Source organism: Triturus cristatus, chromosome 8 (assembly GCF_964204655.1).
Source record: "Triturus cristatus chromosome 8, aTriCri1.1, whole genome shotgun sequence".
In the NCBI taxonomy this organism is placed as follows: domain Eukaryota; kingdom Metazoa; phylum Chordata; class Amphibia; order Caudata; family Salamandridae; genus Triturus; species Triturus cristatus.
In genome coordinates, this window is record NC_140591.1 from 405521371 (window position 1) to 405546534 (window position 25164).

At 45.7% G+C, this 25164-nt stretch overlaps 1 protein-coding gene across 1 annotated transcript in view; it reads left to right on the forward strand.

Annotated features, from left to right (window-relative positions):
- Nucleotides 1-25164, forward strand: part of INTS6 (integrator complex subunit 6) — a 487951-nt gene that overhangs the window by 60852 nt on the left and 401935 nt on the right. The window contains exon 4 of the mRNA XM_085621797.1: nt 10385-10474. Coding sequence (XP_085477923.1) covers nt 10385-10474 — 90 coding nt within the window. The remainder of the gene's footprint in view (nt 1-10384; nt 10475-25164) is intronic.

The window sequence follows — 25164 nt, forward strand, 5'->3', positions numbered from 1 at the left end:
GGTTGTAGCAGGTGTCTTCCCTAGCAGAGACGTTTTAAGACATGGGCAATGTGGGCTCTGGCCCAGGGCCCTAGCCTTTCAGGGGGGCCTGATAGAGCCAGCTCTATACTGGGGAGTCTTACCCTGACTATCTTGAATCATTCTTAAACAGATTGTTTTAAATAGCATTTTCCTTTAATTTATTTTTACTGTGGTGATGTGTGAGAGTCTACTAAAGACATTTTGTAGACAAATGTGTTTAAGTTTCATGTAACACCCATAATGTTTCTTTTAGAACAAAACAGCACTGCGCACACGAGAAATGGAGGGTGTCACAGAGATTATTTGCAGTAATATTAGTAAGCTGCTGTTGTTACAATATTGAATACACATGTCACTATCCCTGAATATTAAATCTCAACACATTTAGAAATTCTACCACTGTGCCTGTGCACTGTCAGTGGCCAGGACAAAGACGGCATTAAAGAGCTGAAAATGGAACATAAATTCAAAGCTGTTCTGAACATGGCCACCCCAACCCAAATACGTTTGGCCCAGGGCCCCCAAAATCCTTAAGAGGTCCATGTTCCCTGTGAGTGAGGCAGGTGTATTTTTTCGGACAATGGTAGTGGCCGGGGTTTCTGGGATCGGGTGAAGCAGGTCGCTCCTCTGGGGTAGTGATTGTGACGATTCATCTCTGGGATAGACTTTGAGGCTTAAGGCTTTCTCCTTCACAGCCGATGAAAAGGAACTTCCTACTTCTGTGGTGCCCTAGACCCTGCATTTTTATCATAATGCTAGTAATTTGCTTCTGAAGGGTACAAGGTTGAAAATATAACAATAGGCCATAGGATACCCAGTGTCTGGGATGTGTGACCCAGGAGGTTAATGCCCCAGCTGCCGTGCCTAAAAATGTCAGGTGTATACCACATGTAGAAGGGTGCCCTGGGTGGTACATTTTAGTATGTTACTGTATTTAGGGGTGCTCTGGCGCAAGATGCCAAGTCTGTCCCATGTCTATAGGAGCTCCCAAGAGTGTGAAGATTGGAGAAAGGGGCTGTATTTGGAGGTACCTCTCTGAAAAAGACAACCCTGGACCATATCTAGGTGAAGGACTGGGATGCTGAGGTTAGAGTAGGGTGCTAAACCTGAAGATGCAAAGTCTGTGCCCATCGTGCAATGGATGTTGCAGGGGGATTTAATTAGGGTGTTTTATGCCTGAGGGTGCCAGGCTTAAATCATATCTGCCCAGTGAAGTAACCAAACGTTTACTGGCAGGGGGTTATAAAACTCCCAAATAAATAAACGATAGAACTAAAGAAAGGGGCAGAGATTAAGGGAGACAGTCAAAAATAGGATACAGGAAGGATGCAAAGTTCACTATGCTGTGAAACCGAAAGTGACTTCTTTCAGGCAAGCAGATGCCCTGGGAAGAAGGACTGTCTGTTTGCGTTCTCTTACCTCAGATCTGAATTACCTGTTGGTGATTTTAAAATGCTCCGAGGAGAAAACCTTCACAGCGAGGCAGCACTCAAAGGACAGCTACCTAAGAAGAAAATGCAGTACGCACGGGCAAACAGCAGGAATGAAGGAGCGCCACAGTGTGGCTCAATGGTTAGAGCGGCAGACCCTGATGCAGAGGTCTGGCCCGGGACCAGGGTTCAATTTCCCGCCTCGGCGCGTCTTGGGCTCAAATTCCAGAGACCTGACAATTCACGCCTCGGTGCCTATTCCAATCATGGAGTCCCACTCTGCAACTCTGGGCAATAGCTTGCTTAATCTCCAACGGCCCCCACAACGCTAAGGATGCCTCGCCTCCACCTTGGGGGTACCCAGGAGTGTACACCTCACAGGGAAAGCCAGGATGGGCTCCACAGCGGTATTCGTACAAGCGCCTTGAGACCCTTGCGGGTGAGTAGTGCGCTATACAAGTATCAATTTACATTTTTACACACTACCAAAAGTTAGTAGTATGCAGGAACTTTGTGCGCGCAAATTTCGCGGCACTTCCTGATATCTATGGTGCTGTCCACGTCATTGGTGGAACGTCACTGGTGACGTTCCTCTGTGCTGATTGGCTGCTGTTCTCCAATCCAAAAGCCCCATTTGGAAATGGGTGAAGAAATACAGGAAACAAACGTACTTGCGACGTACGCCAGTGGGAAACGATGAAAGGTGAAATTTTATTATGGAGTACGCGCCACCCCCTGAGATGGTCTCAGGGGGCGCTCCCCACAGTTTGAATAACTCTGATCTAATTCTACAATCATCTTGCCAAGCAACTTGATGGATGAGATCAAGATGAAATGAAGAGCAGTGGACTTAGTCTTTTCGTACTGCAGGACAAATGTCAGGAAAGCATTCTTAAGACATGCTGGCAAAAGAGACACCATCTAAATTTGTTTTTGTAATTGCAAGAAATTGGATTATTATTTGGGGTGTGTGACTACCCAGCCAAGGAACAATTCTAGCCCATGTCAGCGTGAACCCTCAAAGTCACTAAATTAACCGGAGCTCAGCCCCCTTGTAACTGGCACAGATCAGACGGTCATAACTTAGGGCAATGTGTTAAGTATTTATGCAGTAGAATTAGGAAAATGTAATAATCAAAATAGGCAAATGACAAAAAGCCAATAAGGGAAACTGGAGATATGCATTTTAAAGTTTTTAAGTAGAAATGGCACCAGAAAGCACAAAGTGCCAATGACAGTCAATGGTGCTGCCTTGAAAAGGGTATTTGTTGAATACCTGCTAAATCTTCTGTACTGATAATGAAAAGCTCTAGCGGAATATGTAAATCCCAAGGAGCCGACAGTTGCTCTACTGAAAACATTCAAGGGACTTAGCTAATTCTCGCTAGAAAGGGTCTGGCAATGGAATGGTATGTCAGTGAAGAACCTGGGTAGTTCTAGAAAATTCTCTGTACCTTAGCATGTGAGCCTTCTTAGTACTATGTCGATGGGCTGAGCAGTGAAGCCTTCCATACAGTCTTTTATCATTTGTGTACTACCTCCATATGGTACATTTCATTGTGTTTGAAATTTTATGGTTATCATGCAAGAAACATTGGCTAGAGGGCACCTCAGCACAGCACAGTGTTGTGAATTCCTGTCTGAGGCACCCTAGGAAAGGTGCTAGGTAGAAGGTAAAACATGTTTTGTGTTTAGGTTTATAGAGCGCAAACTTGACCCAATGATATCGGATCGCTTTAAATGAACACCAGTTGCGTTAGACGGACACATTAATTTTGTTCGGCCCAGGGAGATTAAGTGATATGCCCAGAAACACAGGATGTTTAGCATCTCTCCTGAGACTCGAACCCGGTTCCCCAGCTTTGAAGTCGACTGTTCTAGCAGTTGGGCCACATCCTAAGCTTTAACAATCATGCATTCTGCGCAGAGTAATCCCTCAGAAAAGGAGGCAGGACATTTTTCAAGCGGCATAATAGAAGCAAGGGCATATACTGTTATCAGGCAGTGCCACATTTCATTTAGTTTATATTTTCATATAGCATACCTGCACCTCGCAGCTTTGGGGCTCTTTATAATTTTAGCAGACCATACAAGGAATATTTGGACTAAACATGTGGATGATATCTTGATGCTGGGCTTGTTTTGGTGTGTTATGTTGAAGGTAAAAAGTATGATTGGATGAAGGATTAGGAAGGGGTGTGAGGCTTTAGGATGATCTGCTGGTTAGTCCTGACCTTTGCAGAGAGCAACTCAAAATATAAAGTTTCTGCATCTTTCTCAATATACTGTATCAGGAATGTTTTTCTTAAGGTTCTACATGGACTTCAGTATCCGTTTGAGGAATGAGAGAGTCTCAGAATATTAATCTTCACCACCATCTTCATATGGTTTGGAAAAAAATGCCTTCTTAATCATCGCAAATATATATCTTTTTTTAAGTTTGAACAACACTAAAGGCTACTTGTCAATGACCAGTTAGGTAAAGTTTTTACTCTGAACTTCAGAGTAAGGTTTTCAACGTCAGTGGAAGCTAGCTCATGACTTGAATATTCCTGGCACAGAGTACCATCCATGAAGGCAATCATGGTGCCTTTGGAGAAGGTGGTGTTGGCAGGGCTGTTTCAGAAACTGACATTAGGAGCGATTTCTTTTCTTCCAAGACTTCTTAGGATACGTGTCCGGTGCTCAAGCTGTCTTTGTATGGCCTCTAATCCTTGTGCACCACCACATGGAGATCCAATGAATAATGGTCTTACATAGTTCTTCAGTCTGATTATGACCAGAGAAGAAAATGGATCCTACTTGTGGCATGAATTTTTCATGCACAGGCGCAAGGAATTCCAATTTCTGCTGGGTCGGCTACGGAGACAGCACAGTCTAGCCTCTAGAGCACTGCCACTCTAGAGTAGATCTGGCCTTAGAGGAAAAGGGATTTGTATGAATCTTTTTGGTTTTCTTCTCCTTTTTTCGCATACTTGACAAGAAGCAGACTGTGTTGAGAGGGAACTGCTCCTCGCTTTTGTCACCTAGAACAGGGAAGTACAACCATAACCCTGCTGCTTCTGAAAGGTCAAGACATTTACACACATGTGCATGTGAACCTACAGTGCATTTGACAGCACATGCCACAAGTTCTAGAATTGTGGTAGGTGCCCCATGAACCACGTGTCCAACTCATTGACGTCTGCCAATTGCACCTTGCTCTTTATTGAAGCCCAGAGAATTTAGACACGGCAGCCCAAAGCATTTTCCCAAAAGGTTTTTTCTTTTTTCTTAAATCCATTGTTTGACTTGCATATGTTAGACAGAAACTGGCTTCATAAGTGGCGACTGTATGGAGCAGACATTGTGCATCTGATTTCCATCTGGCCTAGTCTATTGTCCATTTGTATAATTAAAAACATTTCCATTTCCAGTCAGGTTGTTGTGCAATGCTTCTCTGTGAGTAATATGCCAGAAGTGCCCATTAGATGCTCAGATTGTTGGGGAACGTCTTTTTGAAACTTCTCCTTTATTTCAATTTGTCGTCATCTGCTTAGATGTGGCAAATCTATAGAGATGAATGTAAAAGTAAATTATACACCAGGTGCAGGAAAATCTGTAAAATCAATCCTTTTGCAGTCTGACAGCATTTATTTTCCACAGTTCTAGGCCAGTTAAAAATTTATCATATGAATCTATGAAAGATACTATTGAGTTTTTTCATGGGATAAAACATAATTCCACGTTGTGCCATGAGTCAATCAGCACTAGATAATGGGTCAAATTCCAGCTGTTAAGCTTCTTGTGCGTTCCAGGAGAGAGAGCACAGTGGTCAGGAAACAATTCGATAAACAACCACCCTTCTCCACCCAATACACAAAATGAAAAGAAATAAAAAAATAGGAGGGGGTAGCTATTGGCGGATAGGATGAAGCCGAAGTTAGCTACCAGAAACATTACAATCAAAGGGGAAGGCCAGGGTAGGCAGTTATTTGGAATAGAAATGATCCTCGACGGATGTGGCATGAAAGACATGGTATGAAAGTGCTTCCTTTCATGTAGAGCACAATGTGGAGGCGGCCAACAGGAAGGGCTGGCCCGACTACTTATACTTCGCCATTTAGGAAGAGTTGGAGCGCATACATTTTCTGAATGAAACAGAGAAATTCCAGCTGAGACTCATCATCTGTAAGATGTTGCCATTTAGCTTCGAATTTATTTTTGGAGTAAGCTTTCTTGTGAGTTATCTTCTCCATTTAGGCACTCTTTAGCATCCAATTATGGAATGTTGTCTGCTGGAGTAGACTTGAGCAAATGTGCACTTTTTGCGGGGGGTACAATAACACAAGAATTTTCGGAATGAAGCGTGGATTGGTAGTTGATGTAACCTTGTTCTTAGTGAAGTTATTGAAGGATGTTTGCACTGAAGGGCCTGCAATCCCTCCAACTTGTCCACCGATAGGTCACAAAGGTCTGTGTACCAGAACTGCCTTGCCCATGCTGGGAATGATCAGTGCAAGATAATTTGATTACCTTTTGGCTTTCTTTGAACACTGAACCAGTGGAATCAGTGCAAGTAAATGTTCTTGACCAAGCCATCCAGAAAACTTCTCAAGTTCCTGGACACCACAATTTTGTGAAGAGTTGGCATTTTGCCTTCTCCGTAGTCATAAAGTGGTCTAGAAGTGAAGTTCCTCATCTCTAAACCAATGGTGTGTCTGTTTCCCTCTCACGACTGTTTCTCCTGCTGGGTGTGTTCATCCATACATAGTAGTGAACTGGCCTGTGTTCCACTACTAGATGCTTGATGATTTTTGCAGTAAAAATCCATTTAAAGACCTACACCATATATCAGTGTCTTATCTGTCTAATTGCGTAGGGGACAGCAATTGACTTGATCCACTCAAGCAGGACCTCTACCAAAACCTGGTCCCTAATCAAAAGATTTTCTTTTTGTTGATGGCAGGTAGGGTTCCCTACTTAACTTTGTGGGAAATGTCTGAAAGTCCCGTACCTACCTGGCTAGGCCTGGCCACATTCTTAATACACGTTTCAGCACTCCATGATGTAGAATCATATGCCACAAGCATTTCATCTCTTGTGAAATGAGATATTGGTCCTTCTTATTTTATGATGTGGTGAGCAGTCTGTTTTTATGATGACTTTCTGTTTCTGTGGTAAGAATGCCTTTAGTTGGTTCCATGGTTCATTTTTATTGCAAACTCCTAAAGGTAAGCTCCCCGCCTCTTTATAGAAGCATCTCTTAAGTGTAGTTGAGGATTGTGTGTTTAAATTTTGTTCTGCAAAGATGTGATCTTTCAACATCCACCATGAAAGTGCTTACCATATAGCTGGTGTAGTCGTTATGGGGTTGTCTCAACGGTTGCAGAGCAGTTATTGACAATCCACCTGTTCTTAGAGGAGATGCAACTACAATGCATGTTAAAGAACTAGCACGATAACATATGACCTCATGTACAGAAGGACGTTATACTTGCAAGGTGTGATCTTTGTCTTTGAATGGTTACCCGAGCCAAAGCCTAAGTTCCTTTCTGTGCTTATGAGAAGCTTCTGTGCATATCCCTGCTCCTAGAAAAAACATATTCTGGCTAGGAGATAGGCTGGACTTAGACCAGTTTGTAATGACACTAGATAATGCTAACAGTGTGGTGTCATTAGTCACAGCATTTAGGTCCCTTTTTGTTGGTGCCTTGATGAGCCAGTCGCCAAAGTATAGGAACATTCTTACCCCACGATGACGTACATGCACTACAACTGGGAGTGGGGGTTTGTAAAGACTCCTGAAACCACCTCTTTGTTCACTGAATTGCCATCTGTAAGGATAGTTTTGTTGGTTTTGTAGAGTACCCAATGAAACTGTGGTATCCCTGTCCGTTTTGATAGCTGGCAAAAGCCTTTCTGATAGTTTTACAAAAGATGTTCACCATTCATTGAAGCACATGTTTATAATATTAGATGGCACCTAATTGGTGTACTGTGGAGCCATCTTTATCGCCTTAGCATTGCATTTGTTGAAAAGCAGTGGTTGATGCATTCAAAGAAGCCTCAATAGAGGCTGAGGATGTGAGTTGGTCCTCTTTCAAGATGTTCTTTTATTGGGCGTGACAGTCTTATTGCAGACTGTCTAGAAGGGAAATGTCAGGCCACGTTTCATGTGAATGTCATCAGGTTCAGGAACAGTTGGTTGGATAGGTACCGTGAACTTGAGCTTTCCTTCAGTCCATGTGTTCTCTTGCCAGTCTTTTCAGTGGTCTAGACTTAGTATGTGAATGTAAGAGGCTACTGGTGGGATACCAGTATTGGTAGACTAGCTGGGCTGTGTTTGTGTTTTTGTGGTGCTTCTTATTTGCCGGTCTTTTTCCCTAGTTTATCTTCAACAGAAAGTGCTTTGGATATCAAGGGTGCTCGCTTACATAGTTAGAAGTGAGAAGTTTCCTGGCAGTCTTGCTCCCCCCACCACTCCTCAGGGAAAACAAGGTTGGGGAAATGAAGAAAGGACAACGGAGATGGAGGGAGGTAATATTATGGAGAAAAGGTTAGGAGGAGAATAGAGGAACACAGGAAATGACCAGCGTGAAGGGTGACCTAGATGAAAGGTACACACTGTCTTGCAAAACCTAAAGTACTAGTCCAAGTTGCGACCTTAGGTCAACTTGAGGAGTGGTATTCTCTCTAGGCACTATCTGTTAACACAGTTACCAGCATAGTTCACTCTGTAATGAGGGGTTGCCATTTCTAATCACAGCTGCATTCCGTAGGTAGGCTATGATTCGAAAGTACACCACCACCTTTGCCATCAGGTGTAGTGTCCACCTGGCCAGTATCGTTAAACTTGGATCTGGGGAAGGAACATTACCAACCCTCCACTTGCAAGTAGTGCTTCAGAGTTGCTGTTCTTATCAAAATTGGATCGGGGTCCCAAAGCATCCCAGTTATAGGCCTCAATGACCGGTTACGTAAATGTTTTATAATATGTTTTTCTCCTTAGTGGCTGGTAAGAGAAAGGTGCGCCAATTAGATACATTTCACCACCTCATTCATCCACAGTTCTGGGGAAATTGCAGGAAATCCCAATACCCCAACATGCACCATGCTTCTCAGACGTTCTCAAATCTCTACTCTAATTCAGCTCAAGCATTGCCCATGAGACTCTACCTTTAAACTCGGTTTGTGTCCTTATTTCCACTTCCTTTTAGCATACATCACTTTCACTTGACACTTCAGCTTGTCAGGTTTTTGCAAAATCATACCTGATGGCACAGTTACTCCTCCGTGGCCCTGCATCACACTTCCTTGGCTTAATCTACATCGTTCTCTGAGGCGGTTCTCTTGTTCTTGCACAGGGAAGGTTGAAAAGAAATCCTTTTGTCATCCTTGTTCCTGTCATACATTTGTCTGACGTCTCACCACTATCTGCAACAGGTGTCTATAGTGTGCCCATCCTATCAGCCACACCTCTTGGAGTGCGTCCCACTCGCTCCCACCAGGAGCAACCAGAACTGAACAAGCTAGATACAGAAGAACCAATGTCAGTCATGGTAGCCGAGGGGAGGCTCAGGCCACCATTGATAGAGGTGAACCAGCAACCCAGGAGAAACAGCCTCCGCTCTGCCTCAGGTAGAGCTATCGCCATCGGTACCCATCACTGCCCTGTACACGGTCTTCATTGCATGACTCCATGAAAAGACTGAAGAGATACTGTGTACTGCCCCACTTGCCTCCTTTCCAGGTTGTCAGTAGTATGTTGAAGTCCAGCTAATAGCATCCAGCAGCTAAGTTACAGGAGCGGAGCCCAAAACCTGAGCAGAGTGGCACTCGCTGGCAGACTTTTACCCCCACACATCCTATTTGGGCCTGTCTGTGGGAGAGCAGATATCTGAGTGATTCTTCTCCCCTCTTATGCTATGACCGTAAAATCCTTTAAATCTTGTAATAATATGCAGTGAAAATACTGTTTAATGCATTGTTAAGTTGAATATGACAGTGGCTGAAATACTGACTAGCGAAGTCCTGGAGAACTGAGCTCCACAACTGGAAGTGTTTCCTTGCTTTTTCGCTCCAAATAGGGCAGGATGTGCCATTCAATGCTCCAAAGCTTGGCGATTTGGTTGATAGGTGAGCAGCATGTTAACCCTTATAGACCCAGGGAATAATGTTCTTAAGACCTGACATCACCCCTTCTAAGCCCAAGGATTTTGAGTGGAGATAAGATTAGCACAGCCGATCAAGTTAGCTCACTAGTGCCAAAAAGGCAGTTGGGTCATATGCTGTCTGCAAGACAACAAAAGAATTCTAAAAAGAATAGATACATGAAAATCAGAAATGGCACAAAGTTGTAAGGTGTTCCTGAGATGCTCCTTTGAAATTGGCTTTAGAAAATATATATATTTTTTTTAACCAACATTAACTAAAGTAAAGCTGACAAAATATCATGCATCCCTACACATTTTCACACTTTTCTCCCGCTTTATGATTGATTGGAAGTATTTGATTACGTTCATCTTTGCTGTCCATAGCCTCTCACCATCACATACCATATGAACCGATCATCTCTCAAAGGTGTTGTTGAAGGTGTGCACATCAGCTTTTGACTTTAACATTGCAAAAGGATTGTATGTTGAATAGTATTGAAATTGAGCTGTGGAAGGCAGATATTTCACCTGACTTCATTTTGTTTTGTCCTCAACTTTTTCATGCGCATTATGTAGTGTGCAGACGTTCAGAATTGTCATTCTGCAGCAACAGAAGCAAATGAGCAGACTGTAAAAAAAAGATCATCCACGATATGTAACTTAAAGAAAGTTGCAGATTTTGTAGCAGTTTTTTATAACTTTATTTAGCAATGCCACATTTCTTTTGAACAAATATTAAACTATGTTTTGTTTCCATTTGGTATTAATTGGATTGTTTTACTGTAATTCCTTTCTCAGGGAAGAAATCCATTTTTTCTTGAGCCAGCAATAATTATAACGATTACTGATGGAAGCAAGCTGACTACCACAAGTGGCATTCAGGATGAGGTAATTTAGGAAATGTGTTCATTAAATACTTAACTGAAGACAAGGGCTGTACTTGCTGTTGCTGCTTAACTAACGCCTAACGCGTAAATTACATGCATTTGCATTGGATATGTTTATATTTTCAATAGATTTGTCAGAGACCTTCATAATTTGAATATCTGCTTTGGAATACTATTTCCCACACATTGGACCTGACCTTCTTCCTTGTCTTAGACAGGAACGTTTAAACCCTCTGGGATTTAAAAGCAGTGGTGTTGGACTTGTACTCGACTCCTTTTAAAAAGGTACTTGTACATCATGCTGCTTTGCTTCTAAAATATGGAAATGGTACATATGAAAATGAAAACATATTTTTTTTCTACATAAATATTTCAAAAATATAAGCAGACAGTCTTATAAATATGTAGAGATCACTTTGAGGTAGAGGTCACTTTGAGGTATATGCTGTATATTCTTTGTTAATCAAGCCGCTTTTCCTTTGTTAATGGATCTCTAGTACCTTCTGCTTCATTCAAGAATGGACTGAAATCAAATTAATCACATGCATGTCCATCCAGGTGTCACCTGGAGCATGGTATATAGTTGCCTCATTGCACGGGGAATGGTTTAGCTAGAACATATATATATCCTTTGTTCCTACCCTGTCTATTTCCAACATGTGAACCTATTGGACAGTAATGAGCTGAGCTTAAACTCAAGTGTTTGTTTGCAACTCGTGCACCAGTCCTTTTTGCTTCAATATCATATTTTCTGCCAAACTAACCAAAAGCGTTGTCCTACATTTCGGTTATTGAAGTAGTGGATTATAGGCAAGTCCTTTTCTCCACACACTATGCACGCTCAAAGTTCTGAGGTTTTGATATGGCTCGCTCCTCCGTAACCTCTCTGCAAGTGGGTTCCTCCAACACAATTCTGATTTGCGTTACTAGACGTTAATCTGGCAATCTTTATTAGCTGCGTATGAGTAGAGGCCTCTCTAAACCAGGCTGGCTCTTTTCATGTTCATGACAACTCTACTGGTTGCAGACAAGACCGGTGTAGCCTCAGGTAAAGGAGTAGATAGTGGCATTTTTTTTGCCCTCTAGGTTTGTCGTTCAAGGGAAGAAGATTGGGCTTTCCACCGGAGATATAGAACTACCTCTGCCTCGTGGATGGGTGTGGAGAGAGAAAGGCTAATGAACTGGAGTGTCCACTATTTGTGGTTATGGGGATTATTTCTGCTCATTTAGCAGTTATCACCACTTTTCTTGGAAATGAGCATCTGCATTTCTATCTTTATTAAGCCGGCCAAGGCTTGGGAGTGCCTGGGCAAATCATAAAAATCAGTCTTGCTCTCTTGAGATCAATGCAGCTTGTGTGTTAGTTTGGTACATAGTCTAGAACTGAATAGTTTGAGTATTTTCTTAAAACCCTAATGCAGAATTTGTTGTAACTTGCAGAAGGTAAAGAGCAACCTTTTGGAAACTGCAGGTTAACACGTAGATAGTCAACACGACAACCATAGCCATCCGTGAATACACGTGGTATGTGTATGCTTGCTTACGTACCTTATCTCTGTGTTAAAAGATTAATTACAATGCTATGGAACTACCATTTGATAAAAATGTTTGGCCCCTCTTTAATAAAGTGCTAGAGGAGTACAGGAAACTTATAGTAACAGCTCAATTGCGGATGGCATTACCTTCAACTCTGCAAAAGTATTGTTTTTCTCAGCTCTGAGGCTTTAAAGTCCAGACTTTTATCCAAAAAAGAGGCAATCTCTTTTGATGAGAAGTAAAGATTCCATTGTAAATCTAATTTTTATTTTTGTTATCTTTATTATAATTGTATGCATGATAAAACAATCAAACCTAATTATACTAAGCACCATATACAACCCCACATCATCCCCAAGTCTGGGGAACTGATTATTGTCCAGTAGATATAGTCAAGTCATTCCATATATCCAGGCCTCGTCGCTGTTCCTTGCCTGATTCCGTCTCAGATCATTGACCTTTTCTCTGTGTATGAGTGTACGTCTACAGCGACCCCCACTCCTATTCCCAGCCCAGATTTTCTCGAATTTCCGTGGGTTACCTCTTCCCTTATATACTTCCCTTTCCAGCAACTTGCAATGGTCCAACCTGTTTCCCAGTCTTTCGGGGGTGAGGGGGAGGGAAGGGGGGGCAGGGGAATTGTTCCCACTGCCACACTTCCGGGCTATATCCCTCATGGATACCATGTAACCTGGGTTTATCAGAAGTTTCTGCTAACTTGCCATGTCAGTCGGTCCCCAAATGCCCAGCAATACCATCCTAGGCTGCAGATCAAGTCACCCCAACTGCTTCCTCCGTTGTACCCAGTACCCCTCACTCTTCGCCCTTCCAATCTTATGTAGCAGCTGTCTTGTGTAGCATGTGCGGTGGAGGATTTTGAGTTGAACTAATCGAAAGCTAGCCCTTATCGCCTCCTGTGTGGGGAATCCCAGTGCTTCCTGCCAATCCTCATCTATCTCTCCTGGAGTCTCGTGGGGAGGGATTGCGTGTTGTGCATTATAGTGCCATATTTCAATAATATCAGTTTACGGTCCACTTGGCCATCCAAGAGCAGCCCCTCCAGAGGTGAGTCTTCATGTGTCTCTTCGTCCAGTGAGACACATGTCCGAAGGGCATATCTCAATTGAATATATCCTAGCCATTGCACTCTGACATCTGATATTCTGTTCTCAGATGACTGAAAGGCACTGCCCCATTAGCATCCCAAACATTTGCCAGCATAGAAATACCTATCCTCTCCCAGCCTTGGAATCCCATCAGTGCTACCGGTGATCTCAATCTGGAGCCCTCCTACAGCATAGTCCTCTGTGTCAACCTAGTATCCCACCCCATCCTCCAGACAGCAACAACTGTGTTAGTGGCCGGTCCTGCCTCCGGAGCCAACCAGCCTCCATATAATACATACAAACCTGGTCAAGTTGAAAGCAGGAACACATCAATCTGCATAGGGCCCGTCATTTACCACGCCTACCTGTGCTGCCTCATAATATTTTTGAATACAGGGCAACGCTATCTCCGCCCCCCCCCCCCCCTCGTATTTGAACCGCTGTAAATGACATCCTCCTGTAGTCTCTTAAGCATAGGTTCCAAGTTCGCTTCATAATGTGATTCAGAATCCTAGGTTATCCATATCCCAAGATGTTTAAATCTTTGCTTTTCCACTCTAAGCTGTAACTGCAGCATGAGGGTTGATGACCCCTAAATCTAAATTGGGTGCGTCCTCGTATGTAGTTACCACAGAGTACTCAATTAACCTTTCTGCTGAGTGTTGGCATGTCTGACCGAAGGTTACTCTTTTCAATCTAGGATTTTACTTCGACCTGAAATTCTCATCTTCTTACATCTGAAACACTTCCTTTATGTCTGAGCCGTGTAGACTCAGTTTTTCTGGCATTACCACCTCTTTAATAGTTGATGTGCTTGATAGAGATGGTGGTGCACTTTTCAAGTTACTGTTTGGCTTTTAGCTTAGTGATTTCCTTTGCTCAGATGGATGAGTCTTTCATCATCTGATCATTAACTGGAATTATTCTCTCAATTCTTAATCTAGAGTTGCATTGCCATCAGGCAGATGTTGCAGTCTTATCTTTGGTGGAAGAGGTGTGGCGCAGCGGCCAGGGTGCCTGACTCCGGGGTTCACTGTTTGATGCCCGGCGCCGGTGGCAGGTTATCTCAGCACCATGTGACTCTGGGCAATAGCTCGCTTAATCTTCCCGACGGCCCCCAGCGCCGGGACACCACTTCGGCAGTAGCTGTGCGCTTTATAAATACTGGTATTTAATTTTATTTATGTTCGAGGCATGTGGGCTGCTGAATTCATATCTGTGCATAGATCGCCGCCTAGTGTTGGGTCCGGATGATTGCACATTGTTGTCCTGGAAGAGTCTTCAAAGTATCACGAGATAGGTGGCTCCTCCCCTGGACTACAGTGCGCATGGGCATCCTCTCCATCCTCAGATTGTTTTTTTCCGCCATTGGGTTCGGATGTGCTTATCTTAGCTCAAGTAAGGAAACTTTAGTTTAAGGCCAAAAGGCCTTTAGATTTCGTCGGTATTGTTCGCGTTCGGTATCGACCAGCTTTTTTGTTTTTTTAGTAACTTCTTCACGCTTTTCGGACCCGCTTCGGTCCGAACATCGATCAACGCTCGACGATGGAATCGAGGACTCCTTTCAAAAGATGTCCTTTATGCCATGCGAAATACCCACACGTCGATGTCCATCCGGTGTGCAACAAATGTCTCTCACCGGATCATGATGAGTCAAAATGTATGGCCTGCGCCCGGTTCCGCTCGAAGAAGACTCTGCGGAATCGACGGGCGGCGAGATTGACGGCACAGCAATCCGCGCCTGCCCCGGTCAACATCTTTGGAACCGAGGATGAGGAAGTCGAGAGCCTAGCAGACATAGACTCCAGCCATGCTTCCGAACGTGAATCTCGATCGGAAGACGATGAGGTGATCTTCGAGGATGAAGACGTCGTCGGCGAGGTAGGAGACGACGATGAGGCCCTTGGGGCCGAGGAAGACCGCTCCAGCGAAGAGCTAGGCCAATCCGTCGATACGGAGGCCAAGAGACAAAAGTCTTCATAAGGCTCAGGTCGAGGGATCGTCTGCGGGCCTTACCCGAGATCAGTCACACAGTTCTTCGGCCCCGCCTCAAGGCCCGGCCTCGAACATTTTACAGGAGCCATTAATGTCGAAGACAACTGGATTTCATTCAGTGAAACCGAAACCATCCGTCGCACCGGTTCCATCGAAACCGAAAGTGCAACTGGTTCAGGTCGGACCAAAGGCCTCGAAGCCCTACACTCCTTCGACGCTGACGCAGGTCATCGGCACCGAACACGCCAAAAAGGACTTCGGTGCCGAGCTCACCAAGAAGGGTTCCGGCACAGAGTCAAAGAAGAAGGCCCTCGGTACCCACAAGGCGCCTCGGCCTATGGCACCGAAGATTGCAGCCCAACCCACCAAGGTCATGGTGGTCGATCCGTCTGCGTCGACATCAAAGAATGCCAACCTTCGGATCGATGACCCAAAGACTGGGAAAAATCGGACACCGCATCGACGCCTGCCTCCAAGGAGCCTACCGGTTCCAAAGCACCATCTGCGTTCACATTGCAACAGGTCTCAGCGTCGTTGCAACGCATCAGGGACCGGACAACCCTCGAATCTAAGTCGGGTCCCGAACCGCGCAAGGTCGCAAAAGCACACTCGGCGCCGGCGCACATCACATTTGGATTGCCGCCACCCAGGGCACCGAAAATGTTCGAAATTCGGACACGTGTCCACCAAACACAGACACTATCCGATGGACAACTCGATGTCGAGCCTTTGCAGGAACACTTTATCGACGCCAACACTGGTCGGCTGCTGCTCCGCAAGCGGAAAATTACACCAGAGAAGGGTTTGGAGTCATACATGATTCCTTTAAAACAGAAACTGCCAGCAAATTCCACACCAGTGCTTCAAGAAACCTTTCAACCCTACCTTCAGGACCCACCGTCTTTTTCTCCAACTCATTCGGAGGCAGATGACGGAGAGGACTATATAGGGGATGATACCACTTATCCGGTGGATATCGATCCTGATGACCACCTGCAATACCCAGATCAGGCATGGGGAGACCCCACCGACCAGGGTAATGCACCAGATGCTCCTGACACGCAGCTTTATAATATAAAGACATCTCCCACGGAGGATACTGCTGCCTTTAATGCCCTCATTGAACAGGCTGCTGCCAATCATGGAGTAGAACTCCATTCTGATACTGTAGAGGAGGATTTCTTAGTGGACACGTTCGCCTCCTCTGAGAAAACCGTCAAAACTCTGCCGATGTTGAAGGGGGTTCTAAAACCTGCAAAAGACATTTTTAAAGAAACAACCAGGGCACGGGTGTTGAACCCGAGAATTGAGAAAAAATACAAGCCAGCACCCGGAGACCCTATGTACATTAAGGGTCAATTACCATTAGACTCCATGGTTGTTTCTAATGCTCGCAAACGAGCACATTCACAAACAGGTAATGCTCCTCCCCACGACAAGGAGTCCAAAGTGCTGGAGACATCAGGCAAAAGGATAGCAGCGCAAGCAGCAAACATCTGGCGCATTCCCAACACCCAGGCACTCCTGGCCCGTTATGATAGGTCACACTATGACACACTAGAATCGCTGCTACAACACTTGCCAGATGATTACAAAGAGGCAGCGGAGCTCCTTATTAGAGAGGGCCAACTCCTTACAAATGCGTCCATCAAATGCGCACTAGATGCAGCCGACACTGCAGCGAGGGCGATCAACACTAGTGTAATGTTGAGGAGGCACGCATGGTTGAGAATCTCAGGCTTCAAACCTGAAATTCAGAACAATATCTTAAATCAACCGGTCAACCCAGACTTTTTATTTGGCCCCGAGGTTGACACTACCCTCGAAAAAATTAAAAAAGACACAAACTGCAAAATCTATGGGGGCTCTGCAGTCGCAGCAGTTTTGGAGTGGCTCCTTTCGTCACCCCGGGAATAGAGGAGCAGCTAGAGGTCAGGGGTCCCAGCAGCAGTACAATAAAGGGAATACACAAAGTACCTATGATAAAAACAATAGAGGTGAAAATCGTGGATCCAGCACCAAAGGCAGAGGACGTGGGTATGGCAACACCAGGTCCTCCCCCAAAAACAAACAGTGATGCCTTCTCCCTGCCCCCCGACCACATAACACCTGTCTGGGGGAGACTCCAACAGTTCCTGTCAGTCTGGAAGTCCATCACCACAGACAGGTGGGTCAGGGAAATTATCCAGTACGGTTACTGTCTCGAATTAACGTCCACTCCACCCAGCATACCGCCAAAGCACCGTCCTATGTCCGTAGAGCACTTGGCATTATTGCAGCAGGAAGTACTGAGTATGCTGCAAAAAGGTGCAATAGAAGTCGTGCCCGTAAACCAACAGGGGACAGGAGTGTACTCTCTGTACTTCTTGGTCCCAAAAAAGGACGGATCTCTCAGACCTATACTAGACCTGAGACCCCTCAACCACTACATTCTGTCAGAGCATTTTCATATGCTCACCCTCCAGCAGGTTCTACCGTTACTCAGTCAGGGAGACTTCCTAGCCACACTGGATTTGAAAGATGCGTATTTCCACATACCCATACACCCATCACACAGAAAATATCTCAGGTTCACTATTCAGGATCAACATTATCAGTTCAAAGTTCTCCCTTTCGGAGTAACAACAGCACCCAGGGTCTTTACCAAGTGCCTAGCGACAGTGGCTGCACATTTACGGAGACAGCACATTCACGTCTTCCCTTACCTGGACGACTGGCTTGTTCAGGCAAAGTCAGCCCAGCAATGTGCCAGCCACATATCCCACACCATTCACCTTCTTCGCAGTCTAGGATTCTCAATAAATTATCCAAAATCACATCTTCAACCTGCACACGTGCGCCAGTACCTGGGCGCGACCATAAACACTCTGGAAGCCACAGCTCAGCCAAATTTGGTAAGGATCAACAGCATGCAACTGCTGATCACAAAGTTCAAACCTCAACACTCCCTTCCAGCACGAGTGTTCATGCAGCTGATAGGCATGATGGCCCCCTGCATCTTCATAGTCCCGCACGTGAGACTACACATGCGCCCGCTTCAGGAGTGCTTGGCACGTCAATGGAATCAGGCTCAAGGACAATTGACAGACCTAGTGTTTGTGAGCGGTCGGGCATCCAACTCTCTGCATTGGTGGAATCCACAAAACCTTTGCAAGGGCCGACCGTTCCAAGAGCCTGTTCCACAAATAATACTGACGGCGGACGCGTCTCTCCAGGGATGGGGAGCTCATGTACTCACTTACACAGTGCAGGGACTATGGACGACACAGCAAAAGAAGATGCACATCAACCTTCTGGAACTGATGGCGATCTTCCTGGCAATGAAGGCATTCAAAGTACACTTGTGCAACAAAGTCGTGTTGATCCGGACGGACAACATGACTGCCATGTACTACATACAGAAACAGGGAGGAACACACTCTCCACAGTTGTCTCATCTGGCTCAGAGCATGTGGAAGTGGGCCATTCAGAGGAACATATTCCTCATGGCGGAACACCTCCCGGGCAAGGACAACCAGATGGCGGATCTGCTCAGCAGACACAGCCACCAGATGCACGAGTGGGAGCTACATCCGTCAGTACTCCAACCGTACTTCCAACAGTGGGGTCATCCAGAGATAGACTTATTCGCCACAAACAAACGCAAAATGCCAAAGCTTTGCCGCCAGGTTCCCACATCCGCAGTCACAGGGCAATGCGATATGGATGAATTGGTCCGGCAGATTTGCGTACGCTTTTCCCCCAGCGCCCTTAATACCGCTGGTGGCACGCAAACTGGGGCAACACTCCCTAACACTCATCCTAGTTGCTCCCACGTGGGCACACCAGCCATGGTACACCACGTTTCTAGAACTTTCCGTGGTACCGCATCAAAGACTGCGGCTAACACCCCAACTTTTAACACAGAACCTTGGCGCAATTCAGCACCCAGATCCGCAGCAGCTAAACCTAGCGATCTGGCTCCTGAAGTCTTCGAGTTTGGCTACCTCAACCTGCCCCCTGAATGTATGGATATCCTCAAGGAGGCCAGGAGACCCACAACCAGGGCTTGCTATGCGGCTAAATGGAAAAGGTTTGTCATTTACTGTACTCACTGACATTAATCCGCTGGATGCATCCATTCAGAACATCTGTTACCTGTTACACTTATACAAATGCAATCTGGCGTATAGCTCCATCCGTATACACCTCACCGCGTTAGCCGCCTATCTTCAAAACAGGCAGCACCTCTCTTTATTCAGGGTGCCCGCCATCAAAGCCTTCTTAGAGGGACTCGAGTGATTCCTCCAAGGCATCCACCGGCTCCAGTGTGGAACCTAAATGTGGTCCACCTTTTGAACCTCTACATTCATGTGAGATTCAATTCCTCACCTGGAAAGTAGCTTTCTTAGTGGCGATCACTTCGTTGAGAAGAGTTAGTGAACTCCAGGCACTAACCATTCAAGAGCCATTCATACAGGTTCACGCAAATAGGGTTGTACTACGTACCAACCCCACGTTCATGCCTAAAGTCATATCGCAGTTCCACATGAATCAGACTATTGAACTGCCGGTTTTCTTTCCAAATCCAGAAAATGTTGCAGAAAGAATGCTCCATACACTAGATCTAAAGAGGGCCCTCATGTACTATATAGACAGAACAAAGGATTTTAGGAAAACACAACAACTCTTCGTTGCTTTTTCTCCACAACACAAAGGCAATGCCATTTCCAAAGCAGGGATAGCCAGATGGATCGTTAAATGTATTCAAATTTGCTATCAAAAAGCTAAACGCACATTAACGATTCCCCCAAGGGACCACTCCACACGGAAGTTAGGTGCGTCCATGGCTTTCCTGGGTAACATTCCTTTAGAGGAAATATGTAGAGCAGCTACATGGTCCACTATACATACATTTACCAAGCATTACTGCGTAGATGTACATTCAAAACAGCAGGCAGCTGTAGGACAGGCTGTTCTCAAAACGCTTTTTCAGACTGCTGCAGCTGGCACGGGCAGCCGCCGCTAATGGAGGGACTGCTATATAATCTATGCACAGATATGAATTCAGCAGCCCACATGCCTCGAACCGAATATGCTACTTACCAGTATGCATCTGTTCTTGGCATGTAGGGCTGCTGACATTCATATCGCCCACCATCCTCCCCGGCGCCTGTAGCGGCTGCAGCACTCAGACTTACTGTATAACATGGTCATCACTTACTGTATCTACTCCATCACTGCCACAATGGCGAAAAACAATCTGAGGATGGAGAGGATGCCCATGCGCACTGTAGTCCAGGGGAGGAGCCACCTATCTCGTGATACTTCGAAGACTCTTCCAGGACAACAATGTGCAACCATCCGGACCCAACCCTAGGCGGCGATCTATGCACAGATATGAATGTCAGCAGCCCTACATGCCAAGAACAGATGCATACTGGTAAGTAGCATATTGATTTCATTTCTTTGGACTTAGGATACAATTTTCTGAAAAGAACCCCATTTTGAAGTTCCTTTCGCACTGTTACATTTACCAGATTTCTTGCTGATAAGCTGTTTACAGGGACTTTCAAACTGATTGTCCATGGACTCTCCAGTGTAGACAACTGCAGGTCAGCCATCCAGAATTTGATATGTTACAGATCATAAGATCATGATTTCCTGTTCTGCGGACATACGTTAGTCCAGGTTTGTGACCTTGAAAGTGTCAAACGAATCGGCAAACTTCAGGTTTTCCTTGACAGAAGAATTTATAAACGTCAGGTGTTTTCTTCATTTCTTACCACAGGTTTAATGTTGTTCCCCAGAAGGTCCTTCCCTTTGATCTCAAGCTTTTAATGGAGTATCAATTAAACCAAGGAATATAGCCCCCTGATTTTTCAGCGTCAACACCTTGATCCTTCACATAAATAAAATCTTCACATCTTTACACAGCTTAAAATATTTAAGTTTTACCTAGAAAGAACAACCATTCTTACTCTGAACATTTATTTGTAACTTATGGTAATCTCACACCAGGAAATGCTGTGCTCAAGCTGCTAGCACCAGCTGTGCTTTCTCTTGATGTACAAATGTGACATCAGGGGAGTCAAGGCTCCTCAGACATTAAACTCATTGCACCATAGTAGAGGCAAAATCGGTGACCTGACATACACACACTTTAATAGGTCAACACTGTTGCTTACTTTGTGTGCTTTCTATTACTATTAGTCCCTGAAAGCATCTTCAAGGAATGATGCAGCTTTCAGTCATGAAAATTTGCCCAATTTGTTTACATCGTCTGATTGCCAATGCGGTGTGTTATCCAGTATGATGGTATCTTTCATAGATTCACATGCCTGAATCATTTCCCGTCGTCGGGATGGGAGTCCCCACTACATGAATAAAGTAATGTCTAACTAGACACACAGAGTAATAGGCCAAGGGCCTCACCTTAGTAACTTTTGTAAAAAAGGACCAAACTTTGGAGAGGAGCCAATCAGCTATCACCACCCTCTAGAACATGGGTACTCACAAACTTTCTCTCGGGGTCAAATTTACAGTGTGGTTTGTGGCCGAGGGCTGCACTGGTGTGGGCGGGGTCAGAGGGTGAGGGGCAGGGCTAAAGCAAAAAAAATTGTGACCATGAGGTTGAACACAGGTCCCTGCAGCGGACGCCTTCGTCCACTGAGCCACCGGACCCAGCATACACAGATCTCTCCGTCTCCGTCTCCGTCTCCATCTCCATCTCCCTCCCCCTCCGTCTCCCTCCCCCTCCATCTCTCCCTGTCTCCCTCCCCCTCCATCTCTCCCTGTCTCCCTCCCCCTCCCCCTCCATCTCTCCCTGTCTCCCTCCCCCTCCTACTCTCCCTCTCTCCCTCCCCCTCCATCTCTCCCTCCCCCTCTATCTCTCCCTCTGTCTCCCTCCCCCTCTATCTCTCCCTCTGTCTCCCTCCCCCTCTATCTCTCCCTCTGTCTCCCTCCCTCTATCTCTCCCTCTGTCTCCCTCCCTCTCTCTCTCCCTCTGTCATCTCACCCGTGTGTGTGTCAGCCCTCAGCCTGGGCTGAGACAGCTTCCCAGCACTCACACACAGCCGCACCCGAGTACTTCACAGGTCTTTAAAAGACCATTTACATGTTAATAAAGCTTTTTTGTATTTCACCTCTTAGGCCCCTGCATCTCCACTTTGACAATCACTGGAATCCCCCGGCCCCCAAAGAGCAGAGTCTCAGAGTCCGGGCTGCTGCAACATGCATTGTTTGCTAACACTATTTTTTTTTTTTTAAAACACATGTAGGATGTCTGCAAGGTCCACGGGCCGCCGAGGAAAGCTTGCCGGGCCGCTGGCGGCCCGTACTATGAGTAACCCTGCTCTAGAACCTCCCTGGAAGGAGCTCTAGTCGCTCAGATTTTCTACCGCACGTCGTGCTAAGGGAGTCTCCTCTGACCTCTGCTCAGCATTCCTTGTTTTTGGATTTCCAGTGCTTCTTAAAAATTCCAACTTTGGGGTGAAGTTCTCCAGTTCTTCATGGCAGATACTCCAAAGAAAGGCCTTTTTAGGTCTTGTGCTTCCTGTGGAAAAAAAGAGGCTTCATGTGGATGATCAACACAAGGACTGTCTCTACTGCCTTTATCCGAATCACTCCTCAAAGGACTGTAAGGTATGTCGTACCTTTTCCTCCAAGACCCTCAAAGATCGTGAGGGACGCCTCTTAATTTGGCTGCAAAGGCTTAAATACAAAGAACCAGTACTGTCTTCTGAGGAATGTGAGGGCTCTTCAATATCTTCGCAGTCCTCTCAGAAAAGACCAAGGGTGGCTTTTCCAGGCCCTTCGTCGCAGCCACCTCAAAAGAAGGCACATAAAGTCTTCAGAGGTCCCCTCCTAAGGCCATTTCAGCGAAGGTTTCTCCTCAGGAAGTTCTTCTCTCCGTCAAAAAGCCTTCTTCCACCCTGTCGATGACTGCCTCGTCGACGGTGGCTTCGACTAAATCTCCACCTACGGCATTGAATGTGACGACGACGACAGTTTCAACTTCTGTCTCATTCATTATCGACAACGGCCGGTAGGACTGTCTCGTCGACGCTAAAGATAAAGAAGACATCGTCGACGTCCAAATTGCCGTCGACACTGCGATCGAAGACCCCGTCGACGAAGACTGTCCTGTTGACATCCACTTCATCGGCGACAAGGACTCCGTCGACGACCGCTCTGACGACGGGACCTCAATCTACCATTGTGCCCGTCGACGTTTCAACGTTGACGACTATATCGTCGACGGGACCGTCGACAGCGGATTTCAAAATAAAAAGTACGTACGTACGTACGTACATTTAAAAATCACAAAACGTACGTTGATGCCGGCCCTGACTTCCCTTAGTAGGGTCCAGCTCTTGCCTCCAGCACATCTTTTGGAGGAAGAAGATTCTGATGATGGCAGCATGTTTCAAACGGCGACAAGCCCATCTCAAATTAACGTTAAGTACCAGGACAGTTCAGACTATGAGGATCAAGTGCAGGAAGATCAGGCAGTTTCTCCTAAAGAATACCATCCGCCTCCACCTCCCATGGTTTGTTTACCTGCCTCTCTAGTTTCTGATCTGCAATTGCTCATCTCGGACTATAAGCAGAGATTTCCCACTTCTGCAACATCTCCGCATCCAGTTGTGTCTCCACCGCCAAGACCGCGGCCTCCACCGTTAAGTTTGCAGTCTGAGCCTGTCACATCACCACCTCCGCTTTCTACTGATTATGAGGAGGAGGAGGATCAACATGAAGGGGAACTTCAAGATTCCCAATCTACTTGTGATGAGTGGGACGATTATGTACTCCCCTGTCCAGCTTCCCCCGTGCCCGCTCCAGCTGACTCACCTCCTGAGGAGATTGGGGGATTTCACAACATAGTGGAAAGAGCGGCACAGCGTTTTCAAATACCTATGCCTTCACACCAGCAGGATTGCTTCCTCTATGATTTTAAAGAGCCTTTTAAAAATTCTGTCAGATCTATCCCTATTATAGATTACATATGGGATCAGGGTGTTAAGATAATGCAGAACCCTTCCTCGGTGCCTCCAGTATTACCTCGTCTGGATAAAAAATACAGGGCTCCAGATACTGCTCCAGCTTGCCTAACCGGCCATTCTAAACCAGACTCAGTAATCGCGCAAGCTGCTCACCGGAAATCAAAAAATCCTTCCGCTCTGCTGACCCCCCCTCCGGACAAAGAGGGTAGACGGCTTGATAATATCGGCAAGCGTTTCTCGTCCATGTCCGCATTATCGGTGCGTGCATCCAATTTCTTGGCACTGTTAGGATGCTATAACAGGCAGATGTGGGCAGATATTGCTCTATATCTGGCGGCCTTGCCAGATGACTTGAAGGAAGAAGCAAAAAAGATCTTGCTGGAGGGTGAACGGTCTGCATCAGAGATCATAGACTGTGCGATGGATATCGCCTCTACTGGATTTCGCCAACTGGCTGGCGCAGCTGTACTACGGCGACCGGAGGTACAAACAAAGGTTTTGGACATGCCCTACGATAGTCAGCTTCTTTTTGGCACACACATCGATGAAGCTCTAAAAAGTATAAAAAAAGGATACCGACACGGCTAGGGCTTTGGTTACCCTCCAATTCAAGAACCCATCTTTTCGGGGCTCAAGGGGAAGAGGTCAAACATCTGCCAGAGGTGATTACCAACACCGATCTTCCTTTTCTTCCACTCAGCAATATCGGCCACAATACCAGCAACGTCAACAGCAATCCACCTACACTAAGTCTTCCTTTCGTGGCAAAGGAGGTCGACTGAAAGACGGTGCTCGGTGGCAACGACTTCCCACTACTGCCCGTCTCCAACTCCTCTCTGCCCTCCACGGTTGGAGGAAGGATTTCCCACTTTCTAAAAAATTGGACGCAAATAACAACGGACCGTTGGGTCCTGCAACTAGTTCAATTCAGACATTCACTAGAATTCTTTCAAATTCCTCCCCAAACCTCTCCCTGACCTATGCTTCACAAATATTTATGTGCTCTGCTCCTGGAACTTTCACTTATGCTCCAGAAGGAAGTTATAGAAAGAGTTCCTCTACGTCAAAGG